This window comes from Talaromyces proteolyticus, assembly GCF_021365285.1.
Source record: "Talaromyces proteolyticus strain PMI_201 chromosome Unknown BGW36scaffold_1, whole genome shotgun sequence".
Lineage (NCBI taxonomy): Eukaryota > Fungi > Ascomycota > Eurotiomycetes > Eurotiales > Trichocomaceae > Talaromyces > Talaromyces proteolyticus.
In genome coordinates this window covers 1,828,718-1,849,515 of record NW_025764277.1, presented here as the reverse complement: position 1 = coordinate 1,849,515, position 20,798 = coordinate 1,828,718, and the positions used below count along the sequence as shown (strand labels likewise).

Below are 20,798 nucleotides of genomic sequence, written 5' to 3'. Positions count from 1 at the left end.
ATCCGGAAATATTCTTAACTTATACATACAGCTGCATGTGTTTACTTGTACATAGAACTTATCCCATATAAAAATTGCCATCTCATCGAGATACAAATGAGGTTTTCCAAGGAGATAGCAGCTTCTGTATACAAATACACGCAATAAAAAATGCTTAGTCATGCAACATACTAACTACGGAGACCTTGAAGAGGGTTCGGAATAACTTACAAACGTGGTTTTAGCGTCCCCTGGCAATACAATCAAAGCGAGTAGAAGCGTATATTATTTTTGCAATAGCTGTATGTTATGATTATCCCCGGGTGCGACGAGGATTGCGAGTGGGACTGGACGCAGTGAATAATGTAACATTAGCTGGACCCCTGGACCTTACGACGACAGCCATATAGCGCACGTTGATGCCATTACTTGATAGACGCTCCACTTTTGTTGGGATATTATCTAACATAAATAGAGAAAACGACCTAGCTCCAGATCGTGGGACAATTCTGCCCGTATCGAGCAGAAGCTGATGGAGTCTCCCCGCATTTGACCGGCTTGGACCGGAGACAGAGTGGCCAGGCAGAGCGTTTTATCTGGGGAACCGAGCCGGTGTAGAATAGTGCAGTAATCCAGTAATCCCTTGAAGAAAAAAATCAACGACCTTGGAGACGTAACATTTGCGCTGGGCGAATCGAGAGGCTTTGGTTTATCAGGAGAAATTGCTGTGCGGTGTCTAGTATTAAATGCAGCAGGCCCCGCTCCCAAGCTCCCTTCTGCTTGCCTCAGGCTGCGACTAGTCATGCTTCCTCGCTTTGCATCGGCAATTCCTTGACGTCCTCATCCACTCCGCGCCGACTGAAGGCGCCCGCCATAGAATTTCGTTAACGATGGCGTCGACCGCCGATACTCATACGATCCAGGACGATAGCGAGCAGCATGTCTACCGCAGCAACAGCCAGGACCAAGGCGCTGATGCTGCTGCTGCCGCTGCCGCCGCCGCTGCCGCGCAACACCGGCGCGGATACCAGGCCTGCGATCCATGTCGCAAGCGCAAGGTCAAGTGCGATCTTGGAAGTGCGTATACCCTTTTTGGTGGTGATGTTAGTGATGGTGCTGCTGCTGTCTCAGGTCACTAACTTGGTCAACTGCCAGGTGTCGATAACCCCCGCCCTCCACCATGTGTGCGATGCCGTCGCGAAAGCAAACGCTGCGAATTCTCCGCAACCAGGAGGAAAAGAAAGGCATCCGATGCCGACCAGGAGGCAGAAGGCCCTCTGCGCCGCGATAGGCGCATGATGATTGGGGAGGTGTCCTACAGCGAGTCGCCAAGCATCGGCAGTAATGGGAACAACAACGAGTCGCCGTATGTTCCTCCTGCGACAGCCTCGTATGAGAGTGGTGGCGGTCTTACAAAACCCCAATGGCCTGAAACCTCACCTTCTGTGGCCCATCGACCGACTCCTGTCTCTCAAAAGGACCAATATCAGCCCAGCGCCCCGCCGGCAACGTCCAACTTCCGCGACACCACAACAAATATACAATCGGGTTCATACTCGATGCATAGTCGAGCTTCAACGGGGATTGAAAGTAGGCAGCATGTCATGAACAAGACCGCCGCCGACTTGCTCTTCCCGACTATCAGCAACAGCCATGATGCGTTGCACCTACTATCAGAGGCTGCTGGAAGGACAGAGGATTTAAATCGTCAAAGTCTCGAGAACCGGACTCGACAGTCAGCTACCCCCTATGGTGCGTCGATATCAGGAAATCAGGGTGGCTTCTCGAGAAATGGACGGCATCCATTTCCCAAACCAGAACACTCAACGCCAGGTGATGGATATGGCCATGCACATGGCTCAGATTACCGAAAGCAAAGCATTAGCTCATATGAAGACCCTGGGTATCTGGACGCTGTCAAAGCATGGTCTCGTCTACGTTTTGTCCGGGCTGGATGGCTGACCGTGGAAGAGGCTATGGCGTACATTGCCTAGTAAGACTTTTCGACCCTTTCAAATCGATCCTTCTTTTTCCATTACGCTAACATTCACTCAGCTACTATAAGAACCTGGCTCCCCTGAGCCCAATTGTCATCCCTGATTTCTCTCCTCCTTCCACACATAGAACACTACTCACCGACGAGCCTGTCTTAGCGGTGGCAATGCTAACCACAGCTTCGCGTCACATGAAACCTAAAGGCGATGGCTCTCATACTCGAGGCTACTATATACATGATAGGCTTTGGGCTTACCTTCGTGGGATGATTGAACGTCTCTTTTGGGGACAGGAGAAGTTCGCTGGCAACCCAGGGATGAGCACACCTAGGTCTCTTGACATAGGGTCTCCACAAGCACCCCCGTCCTTGCGGGGAAACCTTCGGTCGCTAGGAACAGTGGAAGCACTCCTGATATTGACGGATTGGCATCCGAGAAACCTACATTTCCCTCCTGGTGATGACGAGAACACTCTGCTAGACGCTGATGCACTTTTGCCGTCACAGACGCGGGGTGATGCAGAGAGCGAGAGTCGTGGCCAAAATGGCGGTGGCCTTGAAGGGCGTCTTGCCTTTCAAAAGTGGCTCGAGCCAACATGGCGATCTGATCGAATGTCATGGATGTTGCTGAGCACTGCCCAGGCTTTGGCCTTTGAGCTTGGCGTATTCGACCGAAAAGTCCCGAGTCCGCATGAATCTATTGCTGAACAAATGCGTAAACGACGGGTACGCCGACTCATTATCGTGTATGTTACGCAAGGCAGTGGGCGGCTGGGAATCCCATCAATGCTCCCGCTTGATAAATGGAGTGGCGATATTGGGCCATTGTCTCCTCAAGATGCTTCTGATGTTGACATCTCCACTGATCGGATGCAAGATCTTTGGGTCCAGATATCAAGAATCATGTCTCTGAGTAATTCTGATCTTTTTCCTTCCAAGGAACAATCATCAGAACTTATACAGACTGGCCGTTACAAGCAACAAATTGCAGAGTTCATACCCAGATTGCAGACTTTCAAGACCAATTTAGAGGCCGCCTCTTGTGAGTAATACCGATCTTTCCTCTACTGCGCACTAACAAATAAAAGTATCTACTCAAATGCGAAATATCCTGTCAATTGAATATGAGTACACCCGTAAGTTATCATCATATCGATTCTGCCTCGTTAGGTGGACTAATCATCAAAAGGAATCTACGTCAATTGCTTAGCTCTGCAGGCAGTTGTAGAACGGTGGACTGCAATTAACAATGAACCATCGAACAAATCCTCTGCCTCTGGGTCACTTCGTGTCCTAATGGAACTGTACCGGGTCAATGAGAAATACATTCAAGAAGTAGTGGATGCTTCACGAAGAATCCTTAATATTGTTCTCGAGGGCCTTGTTCCAGGAGACCACTTGAAACACTGTCCGGTGCGAACATTCTTCAGAATCTTATCTGCAATGATTTTCATTTTAAAGGCAAGTTTGATATCTTCCCGTCAATAGACTTTAATCTAATCATCGGAATAGACTTTCACCCTGGGTGCGACTGAAGACGATGTTCGGGTGTCATTAGCCTTGCAAGATCGAACTATAGAAGCCCTCCGAACGTGTGTTGTTGATGATGTCCATCTAAGCAATACGATTTCTCGCTTGCTAGAGCTTTTAACGACGAACATTCGTACCAGGTTTCTCCGTTTCGCACCAACAGATCGAGGGATAGACGGCGATGGTCATGAACGCAACTCCCAACCAGATTCACGAGTTTCGTCTCCAAAACCAACAAGAGACAGCTCGCAGGTTCGCAGGGATGCACAGAATCAGTGGCAGCAAGCTCAGAATACCAATCAGAATGTTGGCTATCAAGTCGATCACGGTCAACAACCCGTAACAAGCTACCATGATCCATTGGCTAATATCCCCGCTCAACCAATCAATTCATCCAACATCGGAGTTTCTTTCATGCCGCCCCCCCCGTCGGTCTACTATAACTATTACGATCCCAACGACACACCCCCGAAGCTGGACGAGGCTGCTTCAATCGCACAATCTGTGCATGAGGGTGGTCTTCCTGACTGGTTCGCTTTACCGCTAGATCAGTTCTTCAACAATTCAACTGGAGGGGTTGATCAAGGCTTAGGGAGTACAGGGCCGATGCTAGGTGAGTTCGACATGCTCGAAGTTCTGCTCAATGAGCAATATGATAAAGACGGCAGCGCAGGTGCCCAAGGTGGAAATAATGGAGTTGGCGCTGTAGATTCCACACCGGATACCAATCATCATTCTTTCATGTGATCAAGTGTATAGCATACTAATGATTTTATGGTCTTTTTATTTGCTATGGTTTGAACTGGGTTTTGTTTTAACTTGTATCTTTTTGTGTAATGTTTTCACATTTGTCTTATACATGGTCGACAACTATGTTGACTAAAATTTGTGATACCCGTGCGATTTCGCCCCTGGAAGTGGTATAAATTATTCTATCAATATCTAAATCATATTGAATCTATGTTATAATACCCATCACATTTTGAATAATATACATCTAATCACAATCTCATCTTACCCATATCAAACAGATGGTCGCCTAGTCATGGGCATATACGTTATCCAATTGAAGGCAACGTAAATATATACCGAGTGCTCACAGAGATATTTTGACACACATTTTTATTTAGAACTTGATGTTTTGCTCCTATTCACATTTCGGATCGGAATTACTATCCTCCAAAGATTGCCTGTTCCTGCCTGAGAACATCATCAATGGTTTGTCCTGTTTGTTAGCTTGGTTCGTTCCATTACGACAAAATCTTTCTAAAAACTAAAACATTTCAAAAAATTTCAAAAATTGAAATTATTTCCCCATCCAGCGGAACCCGCTTCACATGACTGTGAGACGAGGAGGACTTGCATATGCTCATCCCGGCTTTTTGCTGCAGTCGGAGACTGGCTAGCTCTGACCTTGCCATTATCGGCCACAAGACTGCACCTCGATTTAACTACCAAGAAGGTGCTATACATATATATACTAATGGGAAATTTACAGGAAGTAATTATACGCATTTACAAAGCATCCTCCTACAACAAATGACATAACACTTCACTTAGGTATAAAGATACAACGAAACAGTACCTAGCAAACAATTCTAAGACGTAGGATCGGTGTCATCTAGGTTACACTCATACTTCTCAATAAAACCTTGGTCAGTGGTCTGATCCTAGTCAATGCTGTAGCTCTGTGTGAGCAGGCTCACTAGGAGAGTGGCTCCTGACAGGCCACAGCACACAGCCCCAGACAATGCGAAGGCTATCCACATAGGCCTGCTGGAGATCCACTTTCTCTCGGCTGTATGGCATGGCCTTGATGACCTGGACTAGACCGGCGGCATCGGCGGCATAAGCCTAAGCATGGGATGCGAGAGAGGGATAGTCTCGCAGGTTCGTAAGCATCTGGTTCTGGAAGACGGCGCCGCCAATGGAAATGCCGATGGCCTGGCCCAACGAACGGAAGAAACTGAACATAGCCCCAGCCATAGGCATATTCTCACAAGAGACCGAGACTTAAATGGCAATTCCATGGACGGCGTTCAGGAAGATCCACGTCACAGTGCTAGTATGGGCTTCAAGGATACAAAAGATGCCCAGGCCGAGCATAGTAATAGCCCAGCCAGATCAGATAGCCCAACGATACTTGCCAAACTTGGTGATCAAGATGCCGGCAACAGTATCGGCGGGCGCCACAGTGGATGTCAGCGGAAACATCGCAACACTGGTGACGACGAAGTGGTGTGTCTGGATAAACTCTTCAATTATCGTCAACTGTATATCCATATGAACAGCTCACGAGTCAAAAGCCGACATGTACCCATGGCTTACTCAAGCCTCAGGATAATTATGGAACATCAGTATACACCTCAACTAGATTGTAGATCCAAATTACGAAAAATGTGAATGGGATACATGTAAAGACAACATCACATAAGGGGCCAAATTCAGTAACTCCTTAGTAAACAAACAAAATAACTACAGGAAGTAGAAACACTAAATACCTCGCTATTTTAGGTATCACAACTCTTCAGTTAACGCACCTCGTACTCCTAGCTCGTGGATCTCAGTGCGGCCAGTACCCTAACCCACCCGAAACGCCTTCCTAAAGGCTTCACGCAAATTTCACGCTAATGCAGACCACCGGACTACCTCACTACAAACTCTTCATCCATTGGCATTCTACTGTTATTACTAGTCATTGCCGTTCCTGGGGCTGACCTAGTGACTTTGGTGACTGTACGTTCAGTTCTACATGTTAACAGGTCAGTGTTGCTTAAAAGATATAAGACTGATTCCACAAATTCTCTAAGCCACAGCCTCCAATTCAAAAAATTTGGACAGCACACTCCCGCCTAGATCCTTGGTGGCATGGTTTCCTCGCTATTCCTAGATCCCTAGCCGGGTATAGCTCTAGCTCGAAATTCTACTCCGTGTAATCTCCTTATACAGGGACGCGTCAGTTGTATAGCCTTGATCCTGCTTTGCCACCTTTATAGGGCACTTCAGTGATGATAACAAACTTAAATCATCTGTTTGGCTCATTAAAAGTTTCCCTATCGGTTTTCCAAAGCTAATAAGCTATGTCCCCCTATTGCTTGTCCTAAGACCAATAAGTTGATATAAGGTAGACTTGTAACTCAATCTTCCTCTTTCATTAGGCCGTTTGGCCTAAGGATGCCAGTAAATGAAATCTTTCTAATCCTCGCAAGACTCAATCTTCCAAATTCCCGACGTTCTGTCCTAGGAACTAGGCAATCGTCAAATCCTATTCCCATCTGAAAGGCGCTGGGGACACTCTAGACATCGATGACTACCGCGCCATCCTAAGCCTAGGTGTATTAAATATTTAACATACAATTACTATTATATGATTTATTAAACATAGTAATATCTTTAAAAAACTATATTATTGATTAATATACCTACTAATTAGGTAATATAGACCAAAACATAGAACCCTAATAGAAATATTATCACTAATTCTAAGTATTCAAACATAATTTCAGATAATTAATATTAAAATATGACAACTTTGTATATTATCGGTGATGATTTTAAATATATTTAAGTTATGTTCTGATTATCAATTGAGTCATATCTGATCAGTTGTAACCATAAACTCCGCCATCAAAAACATCAAAAATCTCTAACGGGAAAGCATTGGCAATAGCATGAAAGGCGACAATATTCGGATGCAAATGATCACCAGAGTCATATTGAGCCGCAAGTATCGACGGGTTATTTGAATCTCGCAATAACTTGTCAAAATCCAGCACAGCATCGAAGACGCCACTGGTGCGAATCCAATTATTGATGCGTTGGCGGGTTTGCTCCCGGACTGGGTTGGAATACGGATGTGCCACGTTGCTAATAGAGGGAGTATTAAACGGGGTTATTGTTGCTATAAAAAATGGGATACCCTGTGTGCGGATCCGAGCTGCGATTTGTGTGTATGCTGCAATTAGATTGTCACCCAAGGTTTTCTGTGTGGCCTCGTCGGCGTCAGCCATTCCGATGTCGTTGATACCTTCGAAAATCATCGCATATTTCACGCCAGAGTGAGAGAGGATATCTCGGTCGACACGGCTGATGACGTTAGGGCCGAGGCCGTCTTGAAGAATACGGTTTCCCCCAGCAGCTTGATTGAGAACCGCGATACAAGATGTTGATGGATTGTTTTGCATCCTGTTGACAACTAAGTCCGGCCAACTGTCACATCCACATAAGCCCGATGTTGTGCAAGTGGCAAAAAAAGGAATTTTACCGATTGTCCTTGTCCGTGTCACTTTCACGGCCATCTGTGATACTGTCTCCAATGATGACGAATGCCCTTGATTGGACTGGTGACCAGGCTTCTACAGAACTAATATAGTACCTTCGAGTTGTCAGGACGTCTAATATTTAGAAGTAAAGGCAAAGAGCTGGAGCCTACCAATGAGCAATGCTCTGAACAGCTGTCCCTGTCAGATTTGTCGCGTGAGTTTGGTTGCCATGAGTCATAAAGATATTCACTCGACTGCCCGGGTGTCCGGTAATTGCTCCTCCCTTCTGTCCCTGTTGAAGGTAAATGCTCACACTCAGAACTGCCAGTGGCTTAACAGTGAAGTCGATGGCGTCTGAGATAACCAGTCCCCCAGCAGGGATAGTGAAGCTAGATTGACCGGAAAAGGTTACTGCGCGTAATTTCTCCAGCTGAATCACCGGATTTCCTTGCAATCCACTCTCTGGGAGAGCAATTGTTACTTCGGTGACAGACAGATCTGTAACGCCAAAGACGTTCGACAAACGTAATCGTAGTTTGGCTCCTCCAATCGATACCCGGAATGTTTGACGGATTGTCGAGTTAAGAAAGACGAAATCACCGGAATTCTATGCATTTTTTCCACATCATCAAGTTGATCGTTTAGATGTAGTGGTAGATTTATTCTATGATTTACGTGGATTCTCACATATTGGGGATCGGGCAAATTGGTTGGCTCGGTAAGTTGAGGCATTGACGCCCACGTGTCCACCCAATGCCATCTGGACCTTTCATCCAGTCTAGAACGGTTTATAACGGCAATGCCTCGGTTTTCCATGAGCTCTTTTCGCAGGAAGGGGGAGAATAGTCTAGTATTGGAGAACGAGACTTGGAGATCACGACTGTGGGCAGAGGTGCGAATCTTGTGTGGGATTCCAAAACGAGCCAGCTACACCAATATTGTATTTCCAATTTTCTTATCAACACATTACAATTAGCGGCCATTCAAATACAGTGCAACGAGACCACCGGATAAATCATTGTTACTATTCAAACTTCGGGTTATATTCACAATTATCCGGAGCATAGAGACGGCAAATGACGGATATGTAGATGAAGCTATACTACTTTTGAATTAGCAAGGTCTCAGCCATGCATAGCTGTCTTCTAACGTGTATTGAATTTGGCCCAAAGATATGGGGAAATAACCTGGCTGAGGCAGATAGTGGATTGGATAGTTAATTCACTAAGTGGCCACTGCCTTCTAATGGGAGGATAACAAGGGGTTGTAATCGTCCGTATTTTATAACCGAGCGGCACCGCCCCAATTCCCATATAAGACCATAGTTTCTAATAAATGTGAGAATATCGAATGCCCAGAATGCCAGTTTTAAATGGGAATTGGAGGTATGCCAATCGCCTATAAAATTATAGTATAATTTTCAAAATAATCTTTATATTTAGATTTACCTTATTAATATTAAAATATGTTCTTATTTATAGTATATAATAATTATAATATAAATTTCAGAATGGACTTCTTAATAAAAGTGGCGAAATATTGAGGGCGAAAAAATGCTGGTTTTGTATAGGAATTCGAGGTGTGCCGTTCGCGGGTGAAATACGTTATCGGCTCATTAATCATAGTGATTTGTTGTTTACCCCATTCCCACTCATTTCTCAGCCGAATATAAGGTGGAACTGGATGAGATTTAACCGAGGACTTATTCGTTTCATTGGCATCAAATTCGTTAATATCCCAAACACATCTATCAGGAAGTTATCGATAAATAGCGAATTTTTGACAATATCGATCAACTGACTTAAGTGCCTTGTACATTCCAGCTTATTATAATTGGAATAGAAGTGGGACATCTACTTGGAACTTTGGAATAGGTTTAGAGCACAGACATCCCCGCCTTCTCAAGTCGGAACATGTCAAGAACTTTTAAGTTTTTCAGTTTGAGGATACCGGATTCTGAAACCATGGCCGTAGTTGCGTTTCCTATAAACATCTATACCTAACTTGTATTGGGGGCCTGAAATATATCAGAAACCGGTGGTTTTGGCTTCCACAGAACATGCTAGCATTAGCTACGTAGTTTCTAAAAAAGGCTTCCGATAAGCCTTAGAAATAACTAGGTAGAGTTAGGTAGACAGTATATTAAGGGAGAACTATACGGGGAACTATACTGTATGCAAATCTCCTTGAATATTTCCATATCGAATGATTTAGCCTCCTTGTTGAATTTAGCCGGTTGGTGTGGTGAAGACAAATTCTGTATCTGCCCATGCCGAGCCTACTGTACTTCATCTAGTACCAAGTTCATCGGAAAGGGTACCCGTTATGGCTTGAGTAGTGGCCGCACGGAGGAGGATTGCTGGCAAGGTGGTGCTTGCAGCTTTTTTGATTATTCACTCCCTGCTGGTATTGATGGCAGCACCTGTGTTTCATCAGATATTTGGAATAATGGTGGAAACTGTGGCGGCTGCATTTTGGTCTCGTATAAGGGCAAAACAATCACTGTCATGATATGTAGATTGGCAGATGGGTAGGGTTTGGGTGGGTGAGGAACCCACCCATAGGGAAATTCTAACATAAATTTCTCACCCATACCCACCCAAATTAAGCATTTAAATACCCCCATATACCCAGAGATTCCTGACCCATTAATTACTTAAATAGGCATAGTTTAAGGGCTACATTAAGTAAATAATGGGTCAGGTAGAGTGATTGGGATTTTTTTATATCCTCCGAGGAAATTTAGAAGCTTTCCCATACCCAGCCGTGGCAGGTTTAGAGTAGGGTATAGACATACAATTGGAAGGACTAGTTAATTTAACGTTATAAAAATGGTAAAATTCAATCTCTTCAACAGTCGTTTTCTCTCATAGGCAGGCATTTACGAAACCAGTAAACATTTTTCACAAGTATATCAGAAAGCCAACCGATTGCTATAACCAAAGATATCGTGTCCCTTGTTTCCAACATCTCGTCGATACCACCCTTGATAGGCAGCCAGACTTCATTCAGCTGTAAATGATTTCTCAATAGCATGTTCTGTGATATCCACATTGTACGATGCAAAGTCCCTCGCTTTGAGTTCCCTCTTCGAAAAGAGGATATCTAGCTCCGCGAAAGTGCGGCCTTTAGTTTCCGGGAGCCTGAGAAATGACCAAATCAAGAACAGAATATTGATGCCGCCAGTAAGGAACCCAGTTTTGCCCTTCCAGTTGCCTTCGGTAGGATTAAGGATATAAGGACCGACAAAATAATTGATCAAAAGCGATAAATTATATGCATTTCTGGCAAGTGCGACGGTCTTACCGCGAAGTCGTGTAGATGAGACTTCACTGACAAGAATATAAGCTGCCGGGCCGATAGTGAGCTCATAGATGCAATTCCATAATAAATAGAGCACTGAGGAGGCATATCCAACAGCAGTAGATTCCGGTGCCAACGCCACAAATCCAATCAAAAACATCATTAGACTCATGCCAGTTAGACCTGCAATATACAAATGACGACGGCCGACCTTAGAGACTAGTGGAATCGAGAGGATATTGAAGAAAATATGAAGGCCACCTTGGCCTACACTCATCTTATAAGCATCCGAGGATTTAAGACCAGCAAGCTCGTAGAAATAGGTCGAATAAGAAGCGATGACAAATCCGCACCATAATTGGGCAGCCCAAGCTATACAAGAAATTTCTGTTCGCCATAAATTGGAGTTACGAAAGCAGTCTAGGAAACTGATTCCTTCGTCCATGTTTTTCTCTATATGATTTGTTTCGATCATAAGAGCTACAGTGCGACGTATCTCGTCATCAGAAGTGTCTCTGGAGCTAAGACGTTTGACCACTTTTTCGGCGGCAACACGATCGCCTTTCCGAATAAGCCACCATGGTGACTCTGGAGCGAAGAGTACTAGGGGGACAATAATGACAGGCCAAACCCACTGCACAGCGAATGGGATCCGCCAACCCCAGTTAGAGTTGTCAGTATTGAGGGTAAGGAGAACGGAATAGGATAGAAGTTGTCCAATTCCCCAGCACATCACGATCCAAACTTCCACTAGGCCTCGCAAGACGACGGGGCACACTTCAGCAGCGTATGGTGGAGCCATAGTGGCAAATACGCCCCAGGACATACCGCAGAGAAGTTCTCCAGTAAAAATGACTGAGATATGCGTGGCGAAAAAGGAAATAAATATACAGCCTGTTAACCACGCCATCCAAAGCAGAAGTGATCGCTTATAGCCCAAGCGATCGGTTGTTATAGCTCCCAGGTAAATACCAACGATATTACCAACGGAACTCGAGCAGCCCAATGCCAGTTGCCAGTGGGCAGGAATCTGGTAACCAGATTTGGAATTCAGGAATACGCCAAAGTGGCTCCTGAATGAGGGAAACGCGGAGAGCGAGCCGAGGAGTGCTCCATCATAGCCATCCATAATGATTGTTAGGGATATGACCATGGACCAAAAACATGCTTTATAATGCTTTCGAATGGCGGGAAGTAACTTTAGTTGATGCTCCGCTTCGATGGCCAAACGAGCGTCTTCTGTCGTGCTAACCAAGTCGTAGGTCGCATCGTCGATGCGAGCGGCCGCGGCGACCTCGATGTGGTCGCCTGCCACCGTGGTAGCCTTTTCACTGCTCATTTAAGCAGTCGAGTTTTAGGTACTGAAGAGCAGTTTGATGTTTGAATGGCAATAAATAGAGAGTGCAAAGGTACTCGTTGGAAGAAGGGAGTGTTTTAATACCAACTGATGTGCCGTGGGTGCCTTTAAAAGCCCCCTAGAAAAAGTCTAGAAAGTTGGGCTAGATTATGTAGCAATGTCGGCCCAGTATCGAGCATGATCGGCTAATTAGTACGATCTGAGATAGTCCAGTAACGGCAAGTGATGAATGTGACAAATAGGCTATCAACCAAAGGTTTACAACCCTAATAGCTTGCTCCCCACACCGCTTGCGTGGGAGAAATGCGGGGGAACCGTTGATTTACCCAGTTCAAGCTTCGGTGCCAAGGAAAAGAATTATATGGGCACATAGTATTATTCCGGATCAATTGCCTAAATTATGTGCCCTTGAATCAGCTGCGGCAGACTCAATTGCCTAAACTTCATCGAAGTTTGTTTATGCTCCTCTTTCAGAACAAGCAATCAGATGCTTACTTCTCTAGAACATCCACCATTTAGACCGCCTCTGTCTTACCGCCAACATCTACACTACCTTGACAACCTGACGATTCGACTAAACGTTGCAAGTGCCGTGAAAATATCCGGTTCTCATAATTGGTCACCCCATTGAAATAGCTTCAATCTGGGTGGCAGTTACAACTTGCTCGTAAGTTATGCGACACAATGGTGGGGGGTTGGTTAAGATAGAAACATGAAATGAAAATCTCTATTACATAATATAATCTAGTCAATTATGTCCTCGGGGAGAAACGAAACGTAGTCTATCGGGGCCAACTCAGTACCGTCGGGTGTACCAACGATCTCAAGAACATCGCCCTTTGCAATCTCAACACTATTAAATGTGATTCGCGTTGCTGAATGACCATCACGAAGGTCAGAGAAATCATGCAGCAGCTTGTCTTCGAGATCACCAGCCCAGCTACCAATTAGCCTGTCATTGATGAAAATCTGGTACTGGGACTTCCCTCCGAGATGGTCATAGTAATTCACAGCAAGGTTATATGTACCGGTAGGGAAATGAACAATACACTTGGCCTTTCCGGGAATGGTACTGGACATGGTAATGATAGCTTTACCACCAGAAGCTGCCTCAAATGGCGTGATGGGCACGACTTTATATCCACTGAGTTCCATATCCTCCGCTTCAATACGCCAAGGATGATTGCCTACACGACCCTGTTCGTCAGGGATTCCGCATTTAGCATGGTAGAAGTTATTGATAGAATCGCGCCAGACAATGGAGTGGCCGGCCTGATATGTAAGGCGGAGTGCGGTGTGCTGAAATCGGTTCTCATCAATCAGCCCACGCAAGGCTTGCCATTGTATAGGAAACGTCTGAGCCGCCTTAGCTCCTTCGTAATGAGCGTCATAGAAATGTTGAATAACCGTTTTACCCGACTTCAGCTGATATGTATAAGGGACATGGTGAAACCAGAGAAGAAGATCGTCCGGGGTAGTCTTGATGTCTTCAAACATAGCTGCCACCTCTGGAGGATACTGACCAGCATTACCGGTACCAGTGGCAACTGTGCGATCCATGCCAATAGCGTGGGCGTCTGCACGCGTCCACTGACCCCAGCCGTTGCCGTCCATGGCTGCAGGACTTGGCCCATAGTGGCAATGCTTCACAATATCACATAATGTCTGAATGCCTAGATTACCACTGTAGTTCTCGTACGCCGGCCACGATTCCATTGAGATTTTAGTTATTGTATCAACAATGGTGGGATGAGACCCAAACGTTAGTCGTGTCCAGTCCTGGATAACAGCGACCTCGTCGCTTAACGGATCCCAACAATAACGGCCATAAGCGTAGAGATTAGACATGGCCAAATGGCTGCCAAGCCAGGTGCTATCCTGTCCCACGGTGACAACAGCCGCATAACCACTGCGTTTCCAGCCAAACTTGTTACCAGACACGACGTCCCGAACACATGATGGCGTCCCATCAATCCTGAGATCAAAATCAAGAATGGTTCTCCACAACGGAGGTAGGTAAACAAGGTGGCTTTGTTGACCGAGATATTCTTGGCAGACTTGGAATTCAAGAATAATTGGTGTCCGACGCAGGCGAGAGAGCAAGGGAGATGGGGGTTCCCGTACTTGGAAATCAATCGGTCCGTACTTGATCTGCACCAACACATTATCCTCAAACTCGTCATCTAGACCATCAAAGAACTCGACCGCAGCATTGGCTCGATCGTTCTTCAAGTCAGACTCATCCAAGTGATGATTATACACAAAGGCACGATACATGACCACCCCATCACCATGAGGCTTGAGGGCTCGCGCAAAGAGATTGGCGCCATCGGCAAGTGTGCGACCGTATGTTAATGGGCCAGGTTGGCCTTCCGAATTGGCTTTGATTAGGTATCCCAACAAATCCGGGACATTCCTATACAATTGGGTAGTGAGGTCGTTCCAATAAGCAACGACGTCCGGGTTTAGAGGATCAGATGTAGGTAAGCCACCAAGATCCTTTGGAGTGTCAAAGTACAGAGCGACTCCGATTCGTACACCCCATGGACGCATAACATCAGCAATACGTCCAAGTCCCTTCATGTTGATTGGATTGAGTAAGTTGCAATGTGAATTTACATTATTCACAATAATACCATTTAACCCAACTGACGCCATTAAACGCGCATACTGGGCGACACGGGTAAGGTCATCCATAACCGCGCCATCTTTGAAGAAGATGGATGGCCCAGCGTATCCTCGCTCGATAGTCCCATCAAGATTATCCCATTGATTGATCCACCTAATCGGTGCGTGAGGGCTGCTTGTGTGGCCTTCGGGGTAGGGTTTATTCTGGACCAAGAGCATCAGGAACTCAAATGCTCCGTAAAGTGCCCCGCGTTCATTCTGGCCAGCAATCAACACGTCTGTAGTACTAGAATCGATTTTTCGAGTACTGAGCCAGTGTCCATCTTCTTTCAAGTCTGGGATCCTATCTATTTCGATTTTCTCGTCGCTTAAGGAGAATGAATCGAAGGTTCCGATAACAATTTTCGGTGACGGTACTTTCGCAATCTCGGCGGGCGTCTTCACGATGTTCACATTTAGATTTAGTAGTTTCTTCAAGCCATCTTGAAGTTCCTTTGCTGCGGTATAAACGGGACTTGTTTCAGAGCGACTTAAAGCAACGATGTGTGAGAAACTTGGGTGGTGGCTGATGATCTCTGCAGGAAGGGGAGCATAGCGCAACCACCCTTGAAGACCGGTCTCATTTGCAAACATGTTCAATTCAACAATTAAGAGGCAGATGTAGATGGGCACATCGTTGTTTCTGCTCAATCATCTTGCGAATTAACGTTGTATATATAATTACTCTACCGACATTTCTCAATCTGAATAGGATTAGGCTGTTTCTGGCTAAATTGATAGCTCATTCACCATTCTCCCCTCCTAGTGTGGGGTTTCCCCCCAATTTACCCGAGATTTATACTATATTATTATCCTCCCTATTCGAGTGTCATTTCGAGTCATACCACCTTCAGATGTGCATGGGATACTTCCTGGATTCCCCTTTAACATCATTATTTTGCACTTATCATCTGTCTCCAACTTATTATGCCACCAGTACGCAACCCTATCCTTCCGGGTTTCAACCCTGACCCTTCTATTCTCCGGGTCGGGGATGATTATTATATTGCAACGTCAACCTTCGAATGGTACCCTGGAGTGCAAATCTTCCATTCCAAGGACCTGGCAAATTGGAATCTACTCCTGCGACCGCTAAATCGGAAGAGCCAGCTAGATATGCGAGGAGATCCAGACAGTTGCGGCGTATGGGCACCATGTTTGACTCACGACGGCGACAAATTTTGGCTAGTATACACCGATGTTAAACGCAAAGATGGCTCGTTCAAAGATGCTCACAATTTCATCGTGACTGCTCCACATATTGAAGGGCCGTGGTCAGACCCTATTCATATCAATTCTTCCGGTTTTGACCCATCTTTGTTTCATGATGATGATGGTCGGAAATGGTTTCTCAATATGTTGTGGGATCACCGGGCCCGGCCTCGTACTTTTGCTGGAATTGCACTTCAGGAATTCGATCCGATTTCAGGGAAGCTAATAGGGCCGCGGACGAACATATTCAAAGGTACTGAATTGGACCTTGTGGAAGGTCCACATCTGTATAAGCGCAATGGGTGGTACTATCTTTTAACTGCTGAAGGAGGAACTGCATACGAGCACGCTTGCACTCTTGCCCGGTCTCGACAAATTTCGGGCCCGTATGAAGTGCATCCCCAGAAGCATATTCTTACATCCAAAGATGCTCCATTTGCAGCTTTGCAACGCTCTGGTCATGGTAGTATTGTTGAAACTGTGGATAATAAGACGTATCTTGTTCATTTAACAGGGCGTCCTGTGGGTCAGGATCGCCGTTGTGTACTCGGTCGGGAGACGGCCATTCAGGAAGGATACTGGAAAGACGATTGGTTTTATGTCAAAGACGGACCAGTTCCCTCATTATACACAGACATTCCAGGTGTATTCAACGACTCGGATTTCTGGGCAGAGAAGCGTTATCAATTTGAAAATGGTCTCCATAATGATTTCCAGTGGCTAAGAACCCCCGAATCGAATCGGATCTTCTTTGTCGAAAACGGAAAGCTCGTGCTTATTGGGCGAGAGTCAGTAGGGTCCTGGTTTGAACAATCTCTAGTGGCACGGCGACAGACCCATTTCTCTTATGATGCAGAGACCGTGGCCGATTTTTCGCCGTCCGATGAACGACAATTCTCGGGTCTTGTGGCATACTACTCCCGATACAATTTTTTCTATTTGACTGTTACGGCGCAGTCGGAAGGACAACGGGAGATATCCATCATGATTTCTGAGACCTCTTGGCCTGACGGTAACCTGAAACGCCCTTGGCAAGAGCCGATTCAGATTCCTAACGATGGAAAGGTTAGGCTAGCTTTGAGCATTCGTGGTGGCACGAGCTTGCAGTTCTTCTACGCGCTCGAGGGAGAGAAATTGCAGAAAGTTGGCTCAATCTTGGATGCCTCTACATTGTCCGACGAGTGTGGAGGACACCAAGCTCATGGAAGTTTCACTGGCGCATTTGTCGGCATAGCATGTTCCGATCTTAATGGTACAGCAAGGCAGGCAACTTTTGACCATTTTGTGTATAGACCGGTACACGACCCCGCTGATCGGTACGATATCTAGTTTATATATCTTATCTGTGCATAGTGTCGTATTGTTGTAACTCAAAAGAAGAAATGTTTTCAGCAGATTATTACCATCGAGTTTAAATTTTTGCATGTTTTTAATCGGGTATCACGTCTCTCGTAATCAATCATGTACAAGATATTCTGGTTCTTATTATTCGTTTTTTACTAACCCATTAAGTCTAGAATGTTTTACAAGGACGAAAAAAATATGGTCGTTTACGAAATGAGCTAACGATGTTTAAATATTCAATAAAAGTTAAAAAGTGAGTAAATATCAAGCTGACGCTGAACCTTCTTGAAGAACTGAGATATTCTAAATTAACCGAATACCAAAACAGCAGAGCATATACCCTTATATGAATCCAGAGAAGAAAAACAAGGTGCTACGTGATGTGCATTCTTGAAGGGTGAAGAAAAAAGATCCCTCGATCCGGTTCAAACGGGGACGCAGAATTCCGCAACATGGAGCGGCTTGATGAAAAAACAAAGTATACAGTGAAGACTCCATGATACCTGCAATTCATGGACGAGGGGAATTTTATCATGCCTCCGATGGGTAGTTATTGTCCATTTTTCAGGAATAGTGATAATGTTGATTGTAGTGGTAGTAGTAATAGCAAGGATGTGCGATGCTACTAGGAGAAATACCACGCTAAAACTTTAGCAGAAGATTAAAGGATTTAGTGATTCTTTGCTAATACTCTTACGTGTTCTTGGATTGTGAAATTATGGAAAGCGGCTATAAGCCTTGGAGGTACTGTAGTATTAACGGCACTACTTTACGGAGACATTCCGAGCACGGCGATATCATTGCTGTCACCGGTCTCTTGTACCTCGAATGACTCAGCGATAGTCTGACGGGAGTCCACAAACAAGGGCGCAGGATTCTCTCTGTTGTTCGGACTGTAATTGTATCATCATCGTTCGGGGATGCGCTCTAACTAAGATTTGACTTGATATAATACAAACCTACTCCACTGAGCAAATACCGATCTAGAACAAGAACGCCTTGATATTCGTAGTCATGATGAGCTCGTAGATGTTGTTCGCCGAGTAAACCCTTCCGTAGAGTTATCGTTCATAGATCAACTATGATCTCACGGCCCGCTATTGTGGTAGTTGATCTGCCCGACAGTGCGAGAGGTTAAGGCGGTATATTTATATTCTAAGCCGAAAAAAAAGTTTTTCTATAAATTTCTCGGGTTCATATGAATATCCCATGCCTTTCCGCCTAGTCGTAATATTGCAAAATGGCCCGTCAAACATTTTGCCTTTTTGTCACTCACCCCGACCTCTGGAAACTGAGATTCATCTCCCATATGATGCTTCTTACGCAGATTCCGGGGAGGATTGCGAGCGTCGAAGTGGGTATGTGGACTCTTATGTGACTAGACTTTTTGTAGAAGTATACTTTCTGCTTGATTTGCTCTACTTATACGATTAAAGTATTTGAACAGATATGAACTCCAAAATCTTTCTAATCATGTACATCATCATAATGAACCCCGAGATGAGACTCAAAGATACACAGCAATGAAATATCATTGTGTGAGAACCTAAATTTGCTAGCGGGCTAATTCTATTATCACATAGTCATATGAACACAGAACCTCACCTAATCTGGAGAGTCACTACACCGTGGCTAGGAACAGTTATCTCCACCATGTTGCCATGAACCTTGGCTAAGGTCGAGGCGACCTGGTTGGTGTTGTCAGTAAGCCATGCACTGGTAGATTTCCTGTTCCCAGAGAGTGGAATTTTGATGGTTTGCGCCGAAGACCCGCCGTTCGTAACAACCACCACGATTGAATGGTCCAGATTTTCGAAAGCAGCAGTGATCACCTCAGATGGGGATTCGCTCGTGGCGAGACGGAGCGCACCGGGACGAATGAAACGAGCCCACATCGTGAAGGCATTGAGTATGGAGGATGGGAGTGCCTCATTTCCGCTCACGTCCACGAGATGGCTGCCAGACTGAGTTTGGTTGATCTCGAACCCCTCCCAGTATAAGTATGCAGAGAGATTCGCGTGAACGATGCCTGTTGCGATCTTGTTCGCCCAGGTGAACCCTTCCGCAACACTGCCATTCTCATACCAGACTGTGGTAAAACGGCCACTGAATCCAGCCTCTGAGAGCCATGTCGGAAGGCGAGTAGCCAACGGGTAGGTAGGATCTGAAGAATACATATGCGAGGTAATCACGCCTAGATAGCGGTCCATGCCAGCCGCCATGAGTACATCCGTGTAGTTCGACTGTACGTCCCAACCCACAGCGTCACAGCATGTGATCCTGGTCTTCAACTGGGCATCTTTGACCGCCTTGTAGAGCATAGGGATAAATGAGATTGCCTCCGTGGCATTAGGGCTGATCTGCATCTGCGAGTAGTCGGGTCTAAGGACGGTAAAGTCATTAATATGCTCTCTTCTAATCAAACCCGAAAGCACTCACAAAAAGTTCGGTTCATTCAGAAAACCTAGATGTGTGATTTCCATCCCTTCTTGCTCGTAGAATTTGACATACTGGACCAGATAGTCGGCGTATGCTTGCCTCCAATCTCCCGTTGAGCAATCATGGCCCGGTGTTCCACAAAGGTAGCTGGCCATAGCAACGAAAACTGTAAGCTCTCCTTATCCTCACGCAGTGCTTAGATTTAGTGGCATACCCAGGGGTTGATTCGTTCCCACTCGTCTTCATGAACCCAGGAGCGCTCCAGGCATCCGCATATATAGTTCGCACGCCGTAGCTGATAGCCTCCTTGGTAAACCACACTTGTCCGTCATCATCGTTATCCCACACATATTCGGGTGGACTTGTAGAGGAAATGGGAGCATTTGGTTCAATTGTGTATGCAGACGCCGATGGAATCCAGTTCCGAATGATACTGAAGCCAGCACCAGTCTCTGTACTGAATAGAAAATCTAAAGCCTGCTTTTGAAGATTGCTACTGGCGTTTTGAAACTGACCTGCGCGTGTGAATGCCTGGGAGAATCCGAAGCCCTCAATCAACTGCAGCCGCTTATTGGTGTCGACAGAGATGGTCGTCGCCGAAGCGACAGCACCTAGACCTCCAACGAACAGTACTGGCAAGAGAAGAGTCTTCATGACAGCAGGATGGAACCGACGGATGGGACTGGAATAACTTGACAATACTTAAAGGACA

The 20,798-nt window shown here is 45.5% G+C and overlaps 7 protein-coding genes across 7 annotated transcripts; 3 read left to right on the top strand and 4 right to left on the bottom strand.

The window, feature by feature from the left end:
* Window positions 1-869: 869 nt before the first annotated feature.
* BGW36DRAFT_392980 (putative C6 transcription factor) lies at window positions 870-4,249 on the top strand (the record flags this gene model as incomplete). Its single annotated transcript, XM_046217762.1, has 6 exons — window positions 870-1,056; window positions 1,135-1,972; window positions 2,035-3,014; window positions 3,061-3,108; window positions 3,162-3,433; window positions 3,485-4,249. The coding sequence occupies 6 exons, from the start codon at window positions 870-872 to the stop codon at window positions 4,247-4,249; spliced, it is 3,090 nt and encodes a 1,029-aa protein (XP_046077937.1).
* Window positions 4,250-5,329: 1,080 nt separating this feature from the next.
* Window positions 5,330-5,883, top strand: BGW36DRAFT_435126 (uncharacterized protein; the record flags this gene model as incomplete). Its single annotated transcript, XM_046221407.1, has 2 exons — window positions 5,330-5,740; window positions 5,794-5,883. Exons 1-2 carry the CDS (start codon window positions 5,363-5,365, stop codon window positions 5,881-5,883), a joined length of 468 nt encoding a protein of 155 aa, XP_046077936.1. The 5' UTR covers window positions 5,330-5,362.
* Window positions 5,884-7,104: 1,221 nt separating this feature from the next.
* Window positions 7,105-8,496, bottom strand: BGW36DRAFT_421876 (putative extracellular GDSL-like lipase/acylhydrolase; the record flags this gene model as incomplete). Its single annotated transcript, XM_046219630.1, has 4 exons — window positions 7,105-7,711; window positions 7,767-7,877; window positions 7,935-8,371; window positions 8,452-8,496. The coding sequence occupies 4 exons, from the start codon at window positions 8,494-8,496 to the stop codon at window positions 7,105-7,107; spliced, it is 1,200 nt and encodes a 399-aa protein (XP_046077935.1).
* A 2,272-nt stretch (window positions 8,497-10,768) lies between these two features.
* Window positions 10,769-12,406, bottom strand: BGW36DRAFT_413305 (putative maltose permease; the record flags this gene model as incomplete). Its single annotated transcript, XM_046219246.1, has 1 exon — window positions 10,769-12,406. The coding sequence occupies one exon, from the start codon at window positions 12,404-12,406 to the stop codon at window positions 10,769-10,771; it is 1,638 nt and encodes a 545-aa protein (XP_046077934.1).
* A 762-nt stretch (window positions 12,407-13,168) lies between these two features.
* On the bottom strand, window positions 13,169-15,685 carry BGW36DRAFT_285217 (alpha-glucuronidase; the record flags this gene model as incomplete). The annotated part of the gene is made up of 1 exon (XM_046210301.1): window positions 13,169-15,685. The coding sequence occupies one exon, from the start codon at window positions 15,683-15,685 to the stop codon at window positions 13,169-13,171; it is 2,517 nt and encodes an 838-aa protein (XP_046077933.1).
* Window positions 15,686-15,898: 213 nt separating this feature from the next.
* Window positions 15,899-17,711, top strand: BGW36DRAFT_367334 (putative beta-xylosidase). Its single transcript, XM_046214846.1, has one exon. The coding sequence runs from the start codon at window positions 16,019-16,021 to the stop codon at window positions 17,630-17,632; it is 1,614 nt and encodes a 537-aa protein (XP_046077932.1). The 5' UTR covers window positions 15,899-16,018; the 3' UTR covers window positions 17,633-17,711.
* Window positions 17,712-19,248: 1,537 nt separating this feature from the next.
* On the bottom strand, window positions 19,249-20,740 carry BGW36DRAFT_421872 (glycoside hydrolase superfamily; the record flags this gene model as incomplete). The annotated part of the gene is made up of 3 exons (XM_046219629.1): window positions 19,249-20,029; window positions 20,087-20,233; window positions 20,301-20,740. 3 exons carry the CDS (start codon window positions 20,738-20,740, stop codon window positions 19,249-19,251), a joined length of 1,368 nt encoding a protein of 455 aa, XP_046077931.1.
* Window positions 20,741-20,798: the final 58 nt, after the last annotated feature.

What these genes read in the sequence shown, in the direction of transcription:
- BGW36DRAFT_367334 (XM_046214846.1), top strand. Translation starts at nt 16,019, where the DNA reads ATGCCACCAGTACGCAACCCTATCCTTCCGGGTTTCAACCCTGACCCT.